The sequence below is a fragment of the Pholcus phalangioides genome, unplaced genomic scaffold, assembly GCF_987345545.1.
Source record: "Pholcus phalangioides strain wild (caught in Gottingen) unplaced genomic scaffold, Ppha-v1.0 ptg000017l_1, whole genome shotgun sequence".
NCBI lineage: Eukaryota > Metazoa > Arthropoda > Arachnida > Araneae > Pholcidae > Pholcus > Pholcus phalangioides.
The window spans coordinates 63167506-63185357 of record NW_028301610.1 but is presented as its reverse complement, the minus strand read 5'-3'; the positions used below and the strand labels follow the sequence as shown (position 1 = coordinate 63185357).

The 17852-nt window shown below is 35.7% G+C and overlaps 1 protein-coding gene and 1 long non-coding RNA gene across 2 annotated transcripts in view; one reads left to right on the top strand and one right to left on the bottom strand.

Moving 5' to 3' along the window:
* LOC149074620 (uncharacterized) overlaps positions 1-16126 on the bottom strand; it is a 102691-nt gene extending 86565 nt beyond the window's left edge. Inside the window, exon 1 of the mRNA XM_089246992.1 lies at positions 15639-16126. Coding sequence (XP_089103118.1) covers positions 15639-15996 — 358 coding nt within the window. The 5' untranslated portion in view covers positions 15997-16126. The remainder of the gene's footprint in view (positions 1-15638) is intronic.
* LOC149074617 (uncharacterized) overlaps positions 1-17852 on the top strand; it is a 139597-nt gene that overhangs the window by 43520 nt on the left and 78225 nt on the right. The window lies entirely within an intron of this gene.

Below are 17852 nucleotides of genomic sequence, written 5' to 3'. Positions count from 1 at the left end.
AAATTAAATAAACAACAATAAATAACATTAAAAAAAAACAACATCGACGTTTCGCCTTTTCCCACAGCATAGGATCACGTGATCGTAGAAGCAAAGGAGGTTGGTTACACGTGGCTTCTCCTTTCTGAACCCATGCTGGTTTTCCGACTATACGTTATTCTCGTCAATTCATTTCACCAGTTGCCTTTTTATAATAATTTCCTAAATTTTCGAGTTCGTCAAACTCACTAGATGATAAATCGACACAGTTTCTATACCATCCTTTTTAAACATCGGAACCACATTAACAAGCTTCCAATCCTCTACGACGATACTACAATACTTCTGTAAATCTGTGCAATTGGCTCCAACAGTTACGTATCGCCATACTTGATCTTTTGCAAATTTTCGAAAAAATTCATTAAAAACGGGTGTAGTGTGATAGCCAAATTTATCCCAAGTCATTGTATCTGCATATTTTTTTTTGTTTCATATCTTCCACTAGCAAAAAATAGTCCTCCCCCTATAACATATATTTTTCATTCACACATATGCAGCTCTTGTTTTACGTCTCGTTCGTTCCTGTTTGTGTGCTTGTCTTGTGTGCACAACCCCTCATTGTGGGCCGCACTTGTTGATGCAGGTGATGAGGGATCCTGCCAGACGGGCCATTGCTTCGACGCTATCTAGGACGCTGTCTACCCGCGTGTTTGCCGTGCGTGGGGGCCCATAATTCAGGAAATGGAGATCCTGGCCTACATTCGGCCGAATCAAGAGGCTTGGATTAGCCCCGTCCACGTCTATTCGGCAGCTGAAGTGGTTAGGCTATCGAGCAGGTACAGTGACCGGAGCTTCCCGTATTACGTGGGGTTTGTTGGTGCTGCCTCGCGTCGATCTTGGGTCCGGAACGCGTCTACTCGCCTGTTGTGTGTAGACTATAGCTCCGTCCTAACCTGCCGCTGCATGCGAACTTTCATTAGTTACATAAGTACGTCCCTTCGTGGGACTCCATGGTGGGCAGGGTAGGTAGGAGGCGAACAAATTTTCTTCAATATGGGGGGGGGGAATGTTAATGCACCAAAACGCCAAATAATTGCTAATGAACAACCATCAGTCAAAGATACCCCCGTTGAATACTTTTGTCGGTGTCGAGATTTACATAATGATCAAGATTTATCGCCAAATAATGATTCAATACCAACAGTAGAAAACGTTAAATTTCTCGGCATTTTACATTTGACAAGAAACACATTCAAACCCCATATCGTACAACTAAGAGCTCGTAGCATGAATGCGATGAACATCTTGAAGGTCACGTCTTCTACATCGGGTTGGGGGGGGGGGGAGTCACTTATTCATCTATATAAAAAGCGTTAATGCGATCAAAGCTCGACTACGGTTCCAGTATATACGGATCAGCACTCAGAAGCTACCAGAGTATACTCAACCCGGTCCATTATCTTGCCCTTGATCCGCACGAGCGAAAGTCTATGTACAGTGTAACGAGCCATCATGAAATATTATGAAGTCTTTACTTGATCATCCACTCTGCATAGCGGTTTTATTAACCCTTCTTTTTTTAGACTTTTTGCTGCTCACCCTTCATTTGTTCCATCTTTTGGTCTCAGAATGAGGTTACCCGTGGAAAAATTACAGATATCAGTCGTATGGCGCCAGTTGCTCGACAGCTACTTTACCGCTCCGGTCATACATCGCCATACGGCAATTTCCAGAGGTGGAGTTGGGGGTTGGGGGGGGGGGAAGAATGAAGGGCGCTATCTATCGGCGGTCGCCCCGTATTCTAACGGATTAACACGCGCTGTATGTCATACAAACACTGTTTAGTTTAATTCGCGTAAGGGAAAAATTAAAATTCCGTGGTTAATGGTAGCGAATGACGAAAGTAGTAACGAAAAAGGAAGACTTTTTTTAAGCTTCAATTAGCTTCACTAAAAGTATATGCTTTTTGTAGTAAGTAGTTTTTGGCCCCAATACGTCAACTGAACTGATGTAGATCAGTGTTTCCCAAAGTGGTGACGGAAAGGTCCGGGGGGGTCGGTATAAGCTTTTGGTTTATTTATTTATTTATTTACAAACTCACACAACAGGCATATGCCCAATAACAGTGGAGTGAAGAAGAAAGTAAAAAACAACATAAAAATACAGTACGTTGCAATACAGAAAGGCAACGAATAATACAAATAATAACGGCACAATAATAATAACGCAAATAAATATAATAGGATATAATATATATATAGGATCCTATGAGTTGGTGTGTGGGTTGGAGGTGATGAGAAGTTTTTTTTTCAAGAAGGGAAGCTATAGACAAAAAAGTTTGGGAAACTGGTGAAGATGGCAAAAATATCGATGTTGTTTATCTTGATTCCCAGAAGACATTCGACCGGGTCCAACATGGCTAACTCTTGAAGAGTTCACACGAGATTGGAATTGGAGCAACTAGCTACATTGGATAGAATCGTAGTTAAGATGTAGAGCACAACGGGTTATGGTGAACGGGAATTCTCTGATTGGATAGGCGTCACAAGTGGAGTTCTTCAAGGACATGTCCTTGGCCCATAATTTTTTCACCTTTTATCGGTAAACCCGATCAAGGTATCGACGAGATTGTTAGCAAATTCACAGATGACGTCAAGCTAATAGGGGTAGTCGAAAAATAAAGCGATAGGAGTTGCTCCAGACAAACATAAACAGGATTGCAGCATGGGAAAATTAATGGATGTCTATTAGCGTTGACAAGTGCATAGTGACTCATTTTGTTTCGAACAACCCACGTTTCACTTACGAGTTAAATCCTGTTATTATTCCGGATGCAACTAGGATCACCGATCTGGGTATTCTTATTGATGAGCGGCTTGGGATTTCTGAACATCGTTCAGCGGCGGTAAAAAAATCGAATAGAACGCTCAGTTTCACATTCTGAAAAAGGTCTTTTCGCGTTCTCCTAAAGTGACTCTTCCACTTTTCCGGGGCTTAGTACGTCCTGGGTTGCAGTATGCCGTCAGATTTTGGAGACCATACCTACAGAGGGACATTCAATTGGCTGAGAAGGGTGCAGAGAAAATTCACACGTGCGCTTAAAGGCACACAGGGCTTAAACTATGAAGAGAAACTTGATTTTTTGAAAATTTTTACACATTGGAAGAGCGCAGATGTCGAGGGGTATGATTGAAGTGTTTACATTTTCAACGTGATCGATAAAATGGACCAGGAGTTATTAATATAATAACTATCCCCAATCAACTGCTTCGACAAGGGGAGACCACTATCGATTGGTAAGGAAAAATTCTAGGTTGTGGCGTCACAGGAAGTTTTTCTCTAATAGGGTGGTTGTCAGTGAATGGAATCGCTTACCTCCGGGGGTCGTGAATTCTAACACAATTGACACGTTTAAAAAGAGAAATATGATAAACATATTGGGATAAATCGAGAAGCTATCTGTACTTAGATGAGACAAACATAATTTTTTTTGTGCAGAAGTATATTTATATTTTATCATAATTATTTATTGTTCTAATTGGGTTGCTGCATTTTTATATAGTTTAGATATATGATAACTGCTGGTGTATATATATATATATATAAACTACCTGTTACCCACGACTTCGCTCGCTTGGATGTGGTAATCTGAAAATTGCTTCACAATGATTTCTTCCAATAACATTTGAATCCCCCTTCGGGTTTGCGTTTCCAGAAATCGTCTTGGCGAGTATAAAGTTTATAAACTTTATAAACTATAATACTGACCAAATTTCATATTTATAGCTTCCAGCAGTTTTGGGTCAGCGATGATTGCCCCATATAACTTTTGAACCCCCCACCCTTACAGTATGAAATTTGAAAAATCCCTTGCCAGTGAGTTTTTACATTACAAAACAAAACTACTGACCAAATTTCATATGGGCAGCGATGATTACCCCGTATAACCTTTGAGGCTCCCTCATAACCATTTGAAATGTCTCGCGGAACAGCGGTGGGAATATTATTCACCTTGTTTGTACCGCTGTTCGGTGATCATGATACGAAAATGAAGATATCCTAGAGTTATACGCGAATTATCGCTGAGGCTGAAGCAACGTGATTGGCTGTATGGAAAAAATTACGAAAACAAAAAATCGTACAATCGCGGAATAGCTGTGCAACTTGAGAAATATATGCTGCCCGGTTACGCATAGGACACAGTCGTCTCACACGGTGATATCTTTTATTACGACAGAGTCAACCAGAGTGCCCTCATTGTCAAAGTCCATTGACCACATTACTCATACTTTTACTTGGTCACATCATCGTCATCATTTTACGACCGATTTTGGTCAAAGTCATCTTTCACTTCGTAACATTTTAAATGACCATTGCGACATCTCGCATTTTTAAATTCATCAAAGCCATCGGTTTTTATGACAAATTATAGTTGTTTTTTTTTTACATTTTTAGTCATTGTTTTCACATTTTATGCATCATTGTTTTCGCTATTATATATACCTTTTTCCTGATATGAAAAGAAAAATTTCTGTTATTTTAGTTTGTCATTTGTTTTGACCTAGTTTGACCTATCTGGTCCTTGCACCAAAAAAACCAAAATCCAATCCACATTAAAAACAGCTTGCGCATATGATAAAATAGCATAACATCAATATAATTCAATGAAAATATTGATTCAAAATAAATTAAACAGTCCAGTTCATGAAATGAAGCAAAATCGCACGACCCAATCTTATCTAAAACTGAATTCAAAATTTTAAATATATTTGAATTTGAAAATATAACATTCAATTTTATATAAGACAGAAAAAGTCGATGAAATCGCAATCTCATTTCATGAACTGAACAGTTTCCTCTATTTTGAATCAAATTTTGTTCAATTACATTAATGTCGAACTATTTTGTCGTGCGCGCGTGCTGTTTTTAATGCTTTTTTTTTGAAAATTTGCAAAACATTAAGTATTAGAGGTATGTAAAACTTTATACTAGCGTAGAATAGCATATGCACTTATATGTAAAAAATTTGAAATAAATCAATAGTTAAATATGAAATAGTATTTTTAATAATATTTCTGTTCGTGGCACAGTTCAGGTGCTCCCTGAATCATTCAGGGCCACCTTAAGCAGACGCGCGGTCCGGTGCGAAAATAATAGTGAAGACCAAAGGAAATGATTCCATATTTGAAGGAAATCCAGAATTTCATGAAAGGATTATTTCCAGCACATTAAAATCCAGAAATAATATAATTCCAGCACCTATTAAATTTCCGAATCGATAGGAGAGTGTGAGCCACTTCACTGATACGAAAACGTGTCGTGGGCCACTCAGGTGATCTGAACTGTGCCGCGGGTCGCTTAAGTGTTCAGGAACTGTGCCGCTAGCCACTTAAGCGCTCTGAGAATGTACCGTAGATAACTCAAATAATCTGTAAATATTTCGCGGGTTACTCAAGTGATCTGGGAATGTACTGCGGGCCACTTAAGTGTTGTGAAGCTGCACCGGGGTCACTCAAGTGATTAATAAATGTGCTTCTTAGTTCTTTTTTTTTTTTTGAAAATTAGTTTTGAAGTTTTGGGTTATATACACCCAAGAGACGAGATGAGTCCCACGAGATGACTTCGTGGACTACATTTGGCCGTGGGCCATCGGTTGAGCATGTATGCCCTATTACCTATGCCACTTCTCTAAATGGCGGGCCACAAATTTTATTGGAACATTTATCCCACAGATCACAGTTGTAGTCCGTATATCGTCAAATGGTATACAACAAGGGTGCACAACCTTTCAAGCCCGTGGGCCAGATATGCGGTATTTTTGCCACTCGCGGGCCAGAAAATGATATACACTGCGTGATTCCATAATTCCCCTTTCCGCATTTTACTAGCGAACCGTTGATCCCAGAGAAGCATACTTCTAATTTAAAAAAGTATCCAAATAACGTGTAGAAATCAGATACGTCATTCGTGTTGCAAAGGGTTGCCTTTCTGTTTCCCGCCACTTACGATTTTTCAGCAATTTTAGCAATAGTTTATAGTTTGCAACTTTACTTACCTTTGGCAATTTTTTGTTATCAATGGCAAATTTACTTACCTCTTGAATTTTTACTTACTACTGTATTATTGGCAACTTCACTTACCTTTGACAATTTTTTACTATTATTGGCAACTTTACTCTTACCTTTGAAATTTTTTTTTGCTTTAACAAACAACTTTAATTACCTTTGACAACTTGTTTTGTCTGTAACTGGCAACTTTGACAATTTATTTTTGGCTACAATTGGCAATATTTACTTAATTTTGAAAATTTTTCTTTGAAGTAATTCGCAATATTTCCTTAAGGGGAAAAAATCTTAATTTAGGGAAACATTTAAAATTTTCTATTCACTTTAGGCACTCAATTTTTTTTTCTCAAATGCTATGGTTTATTTTTATATAGTTCAGAATTTATAAGAGAGATAATTCCAGAATTGATGAAAATTCAGAATTTATAAGAGAAATAATTCCAGAATTGATAACACAAATAATTCCAGAATTGATAACACAAATAATTCCAGAATTGATAACACAAATAATTCCAGAATTGATAACACAAATAATTCCAGAATTGATAACACAAATAATTCCAGAATTGATAACACAAATAATTCCAGAATCGATGAAATAAATAATTCCAGAATTGATGAAAAAAATCAGAATTTATAAAATTAATACTTTTAGAGTTCATGAAAACTCAGAATAAATGAAATAAATAATTTCATAATTATTAAAAATTCAGAATATTTAAAAAAAAATAACTGAAATTATTTTTCCGCAGATGAAAATGCAGAATTCCATTCCTCTTTTCACGGAATCTTCGATATCGTTATAACCGAGTTTGACTACACCTCAATCAAGCAATGACAACATATGGAACATCCAAAAAAAAAACGAAGCCGATCCATGTTAAAGATCAAAGATAAAAGAGAACAAATCATGCTCAAAGAGAACACGCCATAGTTCTCTCCACAAACGACCTCGTTTCTTCTCATAAATATGCATAACTCTCATTTAGACTTAAATGAAAGTTATTATTATCGTGTGTGTGTGCGTATATATATATATTGGCCTATTGTTTCGTGGTCATTCGCGCATCTCGTCGTCTATTTTGCGCATGACACAAACGACAACAGGAAAGACAAGCTATCGGTAAAATAACTATTACATCTGATTACCTACGATATTTTAAATTGAGATTCCAATCAGATAAAACGGAAAAACATAACCAAAAAAAAACGTTTTTTGAGATATTGATGAACCATTTTAACTTCCAAAAAAAAAAAATAATAATAATAAATGCAATATGAAATCTGTTCCACGTATGTAAGACTCAATCGATTTTTTTTTTCAACGATCGAATTTCCGTGATTTTGTTTTATCTATATACACGGTGGGCAAAAAGTCCGAAGAAACATTAAAAATTCATAAAACCCGGAAAAATAACCGAAATAAAAAACGGTTTGCAGGGTTAGCATCGCTAGGTCACGGGAATTTTTTTCACACAGCAAAAAAAATAACTCAAAAAACAGTTGATAGGTGGCACTGACGTACACAAGTCGAAGAAAAGATGCGCAAATAACGAACAGAATGCCTCCAAAAATCGTTTATTACAGCAGTATGACCACCACCACCACAGGGGATAACACATTGCAGGCGAGTCACAAATCCAGCAACGGCAGAGTGCAGCAGGTCCACATACACGGTTTACAACGGTGAACTGGTGGTGTATTTGAAAGCGCGAGTTCTTATAACCGTCTCATTTTCATATTTCCCACCGAAGTCGCTCGTACCACAGCCGCCTATTGGCTGATTTTATAGTTATTTTTCCCGTCTTAAAAAAATTCCCGTGACCTAGCGATGATGACCCTGCAAACCGTTTTTTATTTCGGTTATTTTTCCGTTTTTCATTTCGGTTATTTTTCCGGTTTTTATTGATTTTTAAAGTTTTTACGGACTTTTAACCCACCCCTGTATATAACTCCTGACTGACTGATTCACAAATTTATTATCGCCGAGCCAAAACCACTGAAATTATAAATATGAAATTTGTTCAGTAGTTTTGTTTAATGACTTAAAGACTCACTAAGAATGGGTTTTTCCGAAGTTCGAGTTCATAGATTACAGAAGGGGTTGCAAAGGCAGCATTCATGAAATTTGGTTGGTTAGTTTTATTTCGTGATGTAAAGACTAACTGAGAAGGGGTTTTTCTTCTGAAATTCGACCCCTAAGGGGGTCGTAAAAGGTTCATAGGTTACATAGAGAAATCCTGCTGAGCCGAAATCGCTAAAGCTACAAATATGAAATTCAGTCAGGTGGTTTTATTTTATAATCATGCCTAACTACGGAGAGGTTTTCCAAATTTCAACTTCAAAGGGGGTCATTAGGCACCGATCATCATTGGCCACTAATCATTTTCAGAAAATGGTTGAAAAATGGAAGACGGTTTGTTCTAAAATTAATATAAGAAATATTTTTCTGGAATTAACGAAAGAAAATTCCAGAATCAATGAAAAGAATTATTCTAGAATTAATGAAAGAATTTATTCCAGAATGGATGAAAGAATTTATTCCAGAATGGATGAAAGAAATTATCCCAGAATTAATGAGAGAAACTATTCCAGAATTAATGAGAGAAACTATTCCAGAATTAATGAAAGAAGTTACAGTAACCTCTGCTTATGTTACAGTTTACCTCTTAACGGACACTCCTCAGATGCGGTGAACCCTAATTTACGGCCAAATAATAATTTCCCCTTTTATTATAACATATTTTGACTTATATTATACATAATTTTCCGCGATTGGGGATTTTTTAGCAATCTTAGCTATAACTGCCAACTTTACTTGCGTTTGACTATTTTTTCCACTGTAATTGTTAATTTTTATTGAATTTTTATTGAATTTGAAATTTTTTTGGCTGTAATCGTCCAATGTACTTTCCTGTGACAATTTTTTCGACTGTAATTGGTAACTGACTGCAATTTGTTTACTCTGAAATATCTTTGGACACAGACCTGGTCGAGGGGGCCACGCGTGTTCTTCATGGCACGCATAGCTTAAGCTATGAAGAGAGACTTGATTTTTTTAAACAATTTTACATTGGAAGAGCGCAGGTGTCGGGGGGATAGGATTGATGTATTTAAATTTTTCAACGGGATGATAGAATGTACCACGAGGTATTCATACATCGTCAATCAACTGCTAGGGGACACTAGTATCAATTGGTAAAGGATAATTCTAAGTTGTGGTGTCGCAGAGAGTTCATCTCTAATAGGGTTGTCAATGGATGGAATAACTTACCTCCGGGGGTCGTGAATTCTAACACAATTGACACTTTTAAAAAGAAATATGATAAACATACTGGGATAAATCGAGAAACTATCCATACTTAGATGAGACAACCATAATTGTTTTTGGGTAAGTATATCTATATTTTATCATAATTATATTGGTTTTTTTTTTATTGGTCTTATTGGGTTGCTGTAATTTTGATATAGTTTAGATATGTATCCTTTGTTTCCTTTTTTCAGCCATTTGTATTTTTTGGCCTTTGTATTTGGCAATGATTTACTATTTTTGCTTATTTAGTGCAGTTATACAATGTGATTTGCATGCTGCTTATGCATTACCATTGAAATTTAATTTTCACTTTATCTCAAAAACTAGAACCTAGAACCAACTTTACAAAACCGATGCAGATTCGGATTCAGCGCCCCAAAATCACCCTGAGATTGCTCAGAAATGTCTTTGGCAATGATTTACTATTTTTGTTTATAACGCGCACAGTTTCAACGTGATTTGTATGCTACTTATACATTAACATTGAAATTCAGTTTTCAACTTTATCTTGAAAACTAGATCCAATCTGACTTCGGAATCAGTACCCCCCAAAGTAACCTTAAAATCACTGAAATACCTTGGAGAACAAAATCAGTGTTGAGAATAGTGTTGTTCACACAAGAGAAGGTTTTTTCCCCCCAATAAACACAAACCATAACCTTTTTCCTTGTGTCTTTCTCCCAATGTCTTAAGATTAGGGAAAGATAAAAGACACGTTAGAAGCCAATGGACCGAAGCGTATCTCTCATGTACTTTTCCTTTTCAACATTTCCGTTCTGTTATGACGTGGAATGAGAAAAATTGCGTTTCAGGGTTAATGTTGTTGTTGTTGTTGTTGTCGTTACCGTCGAAAAATGTCGCATCGTAAAATAACTCAGACGTTTCTGTTATATCGAAATGGCCTTGATTTTTAGAATTTATGAGAAATGTTTAAAAAAAATTATTACTACAAAAAAAAAGGACATAAAATGAATCGAAAAGAAAGATTAGTGAATGTCGAACACATAGCCGCGGTCACTTTCGTGAAAACGTCAGTCGTGTATAGTAGGGCCGGCCTTCTTTACCAGATGAGAGGCCCGGTGAGAAAATAATAGCTTGGGGGGGGGGCCCTCTCCGCCCCGATTCTTTTCTTCTGTGAAAGAGGGGAATCTAAAATATTTAGAGAATGAAAATCATGAAAATTTAGAATAAATGAAAGAAATAATTTCAGAATTCGTGAAAGTTTAAAATTCCAGAATTCGTGAAAGTTTAAAATTCCAGAATTCGTGAAAGTTCAAAGTTCGAGAATTGGGGAAAATTCAGAATAAATGAGAGAAATTGTTTCAGAATTGTTGAAAATTTTGAGAATTTCAGAATTGATGAAAATTCAGAATCGCAGAATTGATGAAAATTCAGAATCGCAGAATTGATGAAAATTCAGAATCGCAGAATTGATGAAAATTCAGAATCGCAGAATTGATGAAAATTCCTAATTTCAAAAATGATGAACGATTAGAATTCCAAAAGTGATGAAAAATTACAATTCCAAAAGTGATGAAAAATTACAATTCCAAAAGTGATGAAAGATTATAATTCCAGAAATGTGTGATGAAAATTTAGAATTTATTAAAAAAAACAGTAGGTGAAAATGGAGAATATTCTGAATTTATGAAAGAAAAAAATCAAGGAATTATTTTCCTCTATAGATAAAGATGCAGAAAAACTCCAGAATTATTTCTTTCTAGATGAAAATGCAGAATTTACAGAATTAATGAAAATGCAGATTCACACAGAATTGATGAAAGTTCAGAATTTATAAAAGAAGTTATCGGTACGGTAAATGCTGGGCCCCACAAAACGCGGGGCAAGGTGCGACCGCACCTTTAATTTTTTTTCAATTTTAACTAAATTTTTCATACTGTAAAATGCTGTAATGAGGAATTTTAGCTTATGTTTAATTACGTTAGCGATGTAAAAAAATTTTAATCCACATCCATATTTGAAGACAATTGCAGGGTTGCAAACAAAGGGACAAAAAAAAGTTTCTAAAATGAAATCGGCCGGGACCATCGCTCATTCAAGTCACAATCGAGTTTAACTGTATAATGTAAAAAACAAATTGCGTAAGTAAAAATTTTCCAAAAAGAATTAAAAATATTTAAAGTGGAACGCGCATGATAAACTCCAACTAATCGAATAGGAATTCAGGACATAGTTCGTGTTGATTTCTCAACGACTCCGATATACACACAGGTTTCATTTTTATTTATTCATTTATTTTTATATGAAATGAGGAAAAGATTGATCATTTACTTGTAAGAATTGATTGTTAATATTCAGAATTCCAAAAATGATGAAAATTCAGAATTCCAAAAATGACGAAAATTCAGAATTCCAAAAATGATGAAAATTCAGAATTCCAAAAATGACGAAAATTCAGAATTCCAAAAATGATGAAAATTCAGAATTCCAAAAATGATGAAAATTCAGAATTCTAAAAATGGTGAAAACGATTATAATTCCAGAATTGATGAAAATTTAGAATTTGTTAAAAACAAACAGTTCCAGACATTGGCGGAAATTCAGAGAGAATTTATGAATTAAATAATTCCAGAATTATTTCCTTCTGGATGAAAATGCGGAATTTCAGAATTGATGAAAATGCAGATTTATAGAGTTGATGAAAGTTCAGAATTTATGAAGGAAATTATTGTTGCCGTAAACGCGCTGTCGCACACCCCCAAGGACGGCTCTGGTCGTAAATAATTGAGTTGTTCGCATTCTGGTGTGTCACTCGTCAAAATTTTGGAAGGTGACAAAATTTCGGTTTATGAGGAAACAACGGAGGCAAATTGCAATAAGTCAAAAAATCACATTTCTGCAAAATATTGCTTACAAAGTTGCCCTCGTGAATTTTGAAAAAGTGACTTATTACATTTTGCCATCTGAGCACAAAATTACAGGGTTGCCAAGTAAATGGTTAAAAAAAAGAAAAAAACAAATTTCTAAATCGAAATGGGAAAGGACCATTTCTAAGTCACAATCGAATTTAACTGTAATGTGAAAAACAAATTGCGTACGTAAATTTTTTCCAATAAAATTTTTTTTTTAATATTTAAAAGCGGAACGCTCATGAGATTTAAACTCCTACTAATCGAATGGGAATTCAGGACATAGTTTGCGTTGACTTCTCAACGAGTCCGATATACACAGGTTTCATTTTTATCGATTCATTTATTTTTACATGAAATGAGGAAAACGATTGATCATTTATACTGTAAGAATCGATTGTTGAGGATAGTCCACATTTTTTTGTGGGACGATAATTGAATTCTTATCAGTGAACCAAATACAGAAATGTTCTCATCTTTTTCGTCACCATCGCTATCAATCATTTCTCATTTCCTATTTGTTATTTGTTATTTTCTTCGGGGAAATAACACACATGCGGATTGGAAACGTATTGTTTATGACCATTCATTTTACTTTTTTTGTTGTTTTTATTGTCGTTTCCCATTGAAACATTTGGGATAATACACGAGGTAGAGAGAGATGGTCTTTTATCAAAGAATGAAAAGGAGAACTTGTTCCATTCTTTCAACCGCAGGAGGAAAGAAATGTCTCCTACGAATTGTCGGAGGAAGGAAAAATCGGATTCGCATTACCATTGTCAGAATAGAAAACACCATTTTCCTATACGATGGAAATGGTAAGGGAATGTGAATGGAGGAGCGAGATCTCTCTCTCTCACACACACAAAACACGAGGCAGCAGAAGCAGTTGTGCAATGGGTGGAATGGAGCAGTCAACCAAGTCTGATGATTGTCCTGACGGATTGTCGCCGGATAGTCGGGAGCCTGGGATTCTTCCCCCCTCCCATCTAGGATATTTAGGATACGATGGTAGGGATCGTGTTAGGATACGAGGGAGGGGAATATTGATTGACCTACAACTTCCTACCGAAAAATTCTAAAATTACGGTGTTGACTTTCGACAGGGGCCGCCCTCACCAGATGCGGGGCATCTGGGCGGAAATGTTAGCGGGGACAGAGGCGTCTCGATATTTTCGGGGGACTCTTAGCCCCGAGTTTTATATATTCTGTGGGGGGAGGGGGGGGGACATCGGAAATTCAGAAAATGAGAAAATCATGGAAATTCAGAATAAATGCATGAAATAATTCCAGCGTCCATTAAAATTCAGAATAAATACAAGAAAGAATTGCAGCGCTCGTGAATATTCAGAATAAATGCAAGAAATAATTCTAGAAATTGATGAAAATTCAGAATAAATGCAAGAAATAATCCTACAAATTGATGAAAATTCAGAATAAATGCTAGAAATATATAATTCCTGCACTCGTGAATATTCAGAATAAATGCAAGAAATGTTTTTAGAATTACTGAAATTCAGAATAAATGCAAGAAATGTTTTTAAAATTACTGAAATTCAGAATAAATGCAGAAATTGATGAAAATTCAGAATTCCAAAAGTTAATGGAAGTCCAGAAAATTCCAGAATCATCTCTTTCTAAGTTAAAAAAATGCAGACTTTTCCAGAATTTATGAAAGGAATTATTACTTCTATGAGTGCGGAGCCTCCCAAAACACGGGGCCCGGTGCGACCACACTTGTCGCACATCCCCCTGGATTTTGAAAAGTTTCATGAGAAGTTTAAACCTTAAATTTATAGTTTGTATATGTGCAAAGGGTCCTTCAAACGTTCATTACTGAGTTTGAAGATGAAAAAATTTAGAATCGCCTTTTTGCACATAAATAGTATATAAAAAAAAATGCCTCAAGGATCAACGGTTCACCAGTAAAGTGCTGCAAGGGGAATTAAGTAATCACCCTGTATAGAGGGTGATCGATACTCCTGGGCATTACTAATGGTACGCAACGCACGCCTCTCAATCATTTCCAGGAGAGTACTTAGAGCATGAAAGTTTCGCAACCACTGGTCTAAGCCATACTAGTATAAAAATTGCACGTTACATAGCTGACATTCTTTTATTGAGCCATTGAGCAGTATATGTATCGTTCTGTATGATTAACATGACATCACATGATTCATAAAATAATTATTATCGTGAAAAAAATTTAAAATATCGATAAATGTTATTTCTCATGCTTATTAAGTTATCCGACAACGTTTAAAACGTCATTTTTGGAAGAAAATATCAAAAAATTTTATTTCTCATGAAAGCCCCATTTTTTTGCGATTCTGAAACAGGCCTTGTTTTGTTCATATGACGCTTTACATAAAACCGAAGTTACTTTTATTATTATTTCATGAAAAAAACTTTAAATGCGTTTGACGAAGCCTATTTTTGACATTTTATTGAGTTTGAAACATGATTTCTAAAATTTTTATTCATTGTATGATCAAAAAAGTTTTAATATAACATTTCATGCAAATACAAATTTTGAAACCACAACAGGCAAATTTCCCAACAAGGTGACTGGAAAAAAGTAAAATGAGAAATAAAAACAAATATTATTAGAAAAATGATCATAAAATTATGGTTGCCGTAGTCTAAATGCAACTACCCAAAAATAATAAACCAGAGAAAAAAAGTAACAAAACAACTAAAATATCTGCCCATTGAAATATGGTTGTCATTCTTTAAATATGGATATAGCTCCTCTTAAAATTCTCTTCTCTCCATCCTAAATACTTCAATCTCATCTCCACGACGCCTACGATGTTCCAAAGTAAAAATATTCAACGAATCAAGTCTTTCTTCATACCTCAAGCTTTGCTTACCCTCCAGTGCTCTAGTGACTCTTCTTTGCACTTCCCTTTTGTACCAAAACTTAAGATCTATCAAACATATTTGTCTAATTACATGTTTTATACATGAAATTTCAAAAAATTCACACGCACAATCAACAGATTTAGAAGTAACTTATGAGGGTATCATACAATATCTTTTAAATTTTGGAACCAAACCTGCATCACCACTAGTTAAATCTACTGCGGAAAAAATAATCATTTCATTCATAAATATTTTTGCAATCGTGTTTTCAATTTTGCTTAGAATTTGACATAAAACTGACATTTTCATAGAAAATGACATCGGTAGTCCATTTATTATTTCTCAACATTTTGAAGTCACTTTTTCCATGAAAAAAAATTCACTCCAGTACCATTTTATAGAAAAGTGACAATAATGGTTGTCGGTTACTTTAAAATTTCGATAAATGCTAATTACCACGCTTATAAGATAATGGAAAAAAAAAACAGGAAGAGATAATTATATATATAAGGTCAAGTCGTAAGAAATGTCTTATAAATTACTTACCTAATCGAATAATTGCATATCCTTTCGGAGGTCTTAGAACTCTCCGAGCCCATGCAGATCTGACAACTTCCAAAATAAATTCCGTGCCACCAACAATGACGTTCAACGGTACGATGCATCCCTTATACTCCAGACTGGACACACTTTTAACAAGACATTGATTCCAAAAACACATGGAATTCTGCCTGACGAAATCCTCAAAAACTGAAAAACCATCTTCGACGTCGTGGTAATTTATTGGACTTTTCCAAGGGCTATTACCGATGGGCGATTTCTCTCTCTGGAATACGATCGCGACGCAATTCCTGTTCAAAAGTAGATGTTTCAGATGATGATACTCGATACTTTTGGACGTCATGTCACGTGCGAGACATGCTCGTTCCGTTACGTGATCTTGTTACGTTACGTATTGTATATTTCGGATGCGACACACACACGCGAGAGAACCACGACACCCCACAGAAATAGCACGTTCTTCTCTCTCTCTCTCTCTCTACCTTTCAACGAGCTCTTATATTCTTCTAGACTTGCATCTTGGTTATCCTAACTTCACGAAAATCACTGAAAGCAAAGAAAAATAAATAAATAAAGCCAACGTATCAGGAAATTGGCGAGAAATTTCATCGCCAAACCGGTTCAATGAAAACTGAAACCATTACCGACACCGTTTGTCAATCAAAAATTATGCTCTTTCTCTCTCTTTTTTTAATATCGTAAACATCGCGGGCCACTTTGGCCCATTGCAACTTTTAAGTTCTGCTACTTTTTTACATCGATAGGCTATCTTATATTATGTATAGGCCTATGTAAATAAAAGTCTTTTTTAACTTGAGCTAATTAAAAAAAATAAAAACATTTTGAACCAAAGTTATCTTTGTATGTGTTTTTAACTTTTTCCAATTTTTCCTATCTTAAACCATCGAATGAAGAGAAAGGGGAACACATCTTCAAACCGTTGCTTACGAGCACCACGGTGCTCCCTGAACCATCCAGAGTGTTCGATGCTTATGTCCGATTTCGTGTTAGCGAGCACTTGGTCCATTTTACAATTAAACACCTCGCACAAATTGTATCGAAGATTGAAATCAACCTGGTTACATGCATTCGTATGTCAAACTTGCAGTAAGGGTGCTCTCCTTTTGATGATTGGTACAGGCAGTGCTCGCGACTAGAAAAAGTTTGAAGACCTCTGAGCTAGGGTATTCTTGAACGTGAACTCGTTATAAAACTTTCTTAAGACGTTTCAACTTGGTATTGATCACAAAAATAGCAACACACACACATTTACATGTTTTTTTTACTTGACAATCTCATGTCTTACTAATTGACCCAAAAAGACCTCTTTTAACCCTTAAAGCGGTACTCACGAGATATCTCGCCTCCATAAAGAGATCTCTTATTTTAGCATTGACAAGTCCAGATATTTTGTAACGTTGATTTCTCAATGATACACGTTTCCCTGCAGCCCCTTCATTTGCAGCTGCTGAAAATCGGAAGGAAGCCTACATAATTTGAAAAAGATATGGCATTAATGGGGAGGGGGGGAGGTTTAGTGATTTCTGGTGTATCGCTTTAAGGGTTAACATGCTTTGAAGACTTAGGAACCCATAATTATACATTTTGTCAATGTAACTAGCGAATGCCAGCTCTTCCTCGGTACTAAAAACCTTGGGATGACCTGGTTTGCTAGATAATGCATTTTTAAGTTTGTTTTTAATGGTGCTTCTAGGTATTTTAAAGTTATCTGTAGCTTGCTTTTGGTTTATTTCAGCAGATCTAATTGCATCTGTTAAACAATTTTGAAGGTGGCCATTGCCGTAGCATGCATAACTTTGACTTCCAGGCTAACACTTGTATTTATACGCCATCTTTCCAGTCTGGAAACAGAAACTTGAAGTAGGAGATAGACATTTACAATATAAACATAACTATTCAATGTATAATTATAGTTATAGGTGTGCTCACAAACAAATTACCAAGTGTTGTAAAAATACGACCTACTTTGTGGCCCAGCATTTTGATGGGCCAAAGTAGAGTGTTTGAAGTTACCCCAAATTACCATTTAATGTTTTCGGAATAAATGAGAGATTAAAAACGAAATTTTAATCATACTACAGTTAAAAGTATTAAAGGTTTCAGGGTCAAAGTAACGCGCGTTTACGGAACTGCACAATAATAATAACGCAGGGCAACAATTAAATTGCGCCTGACATG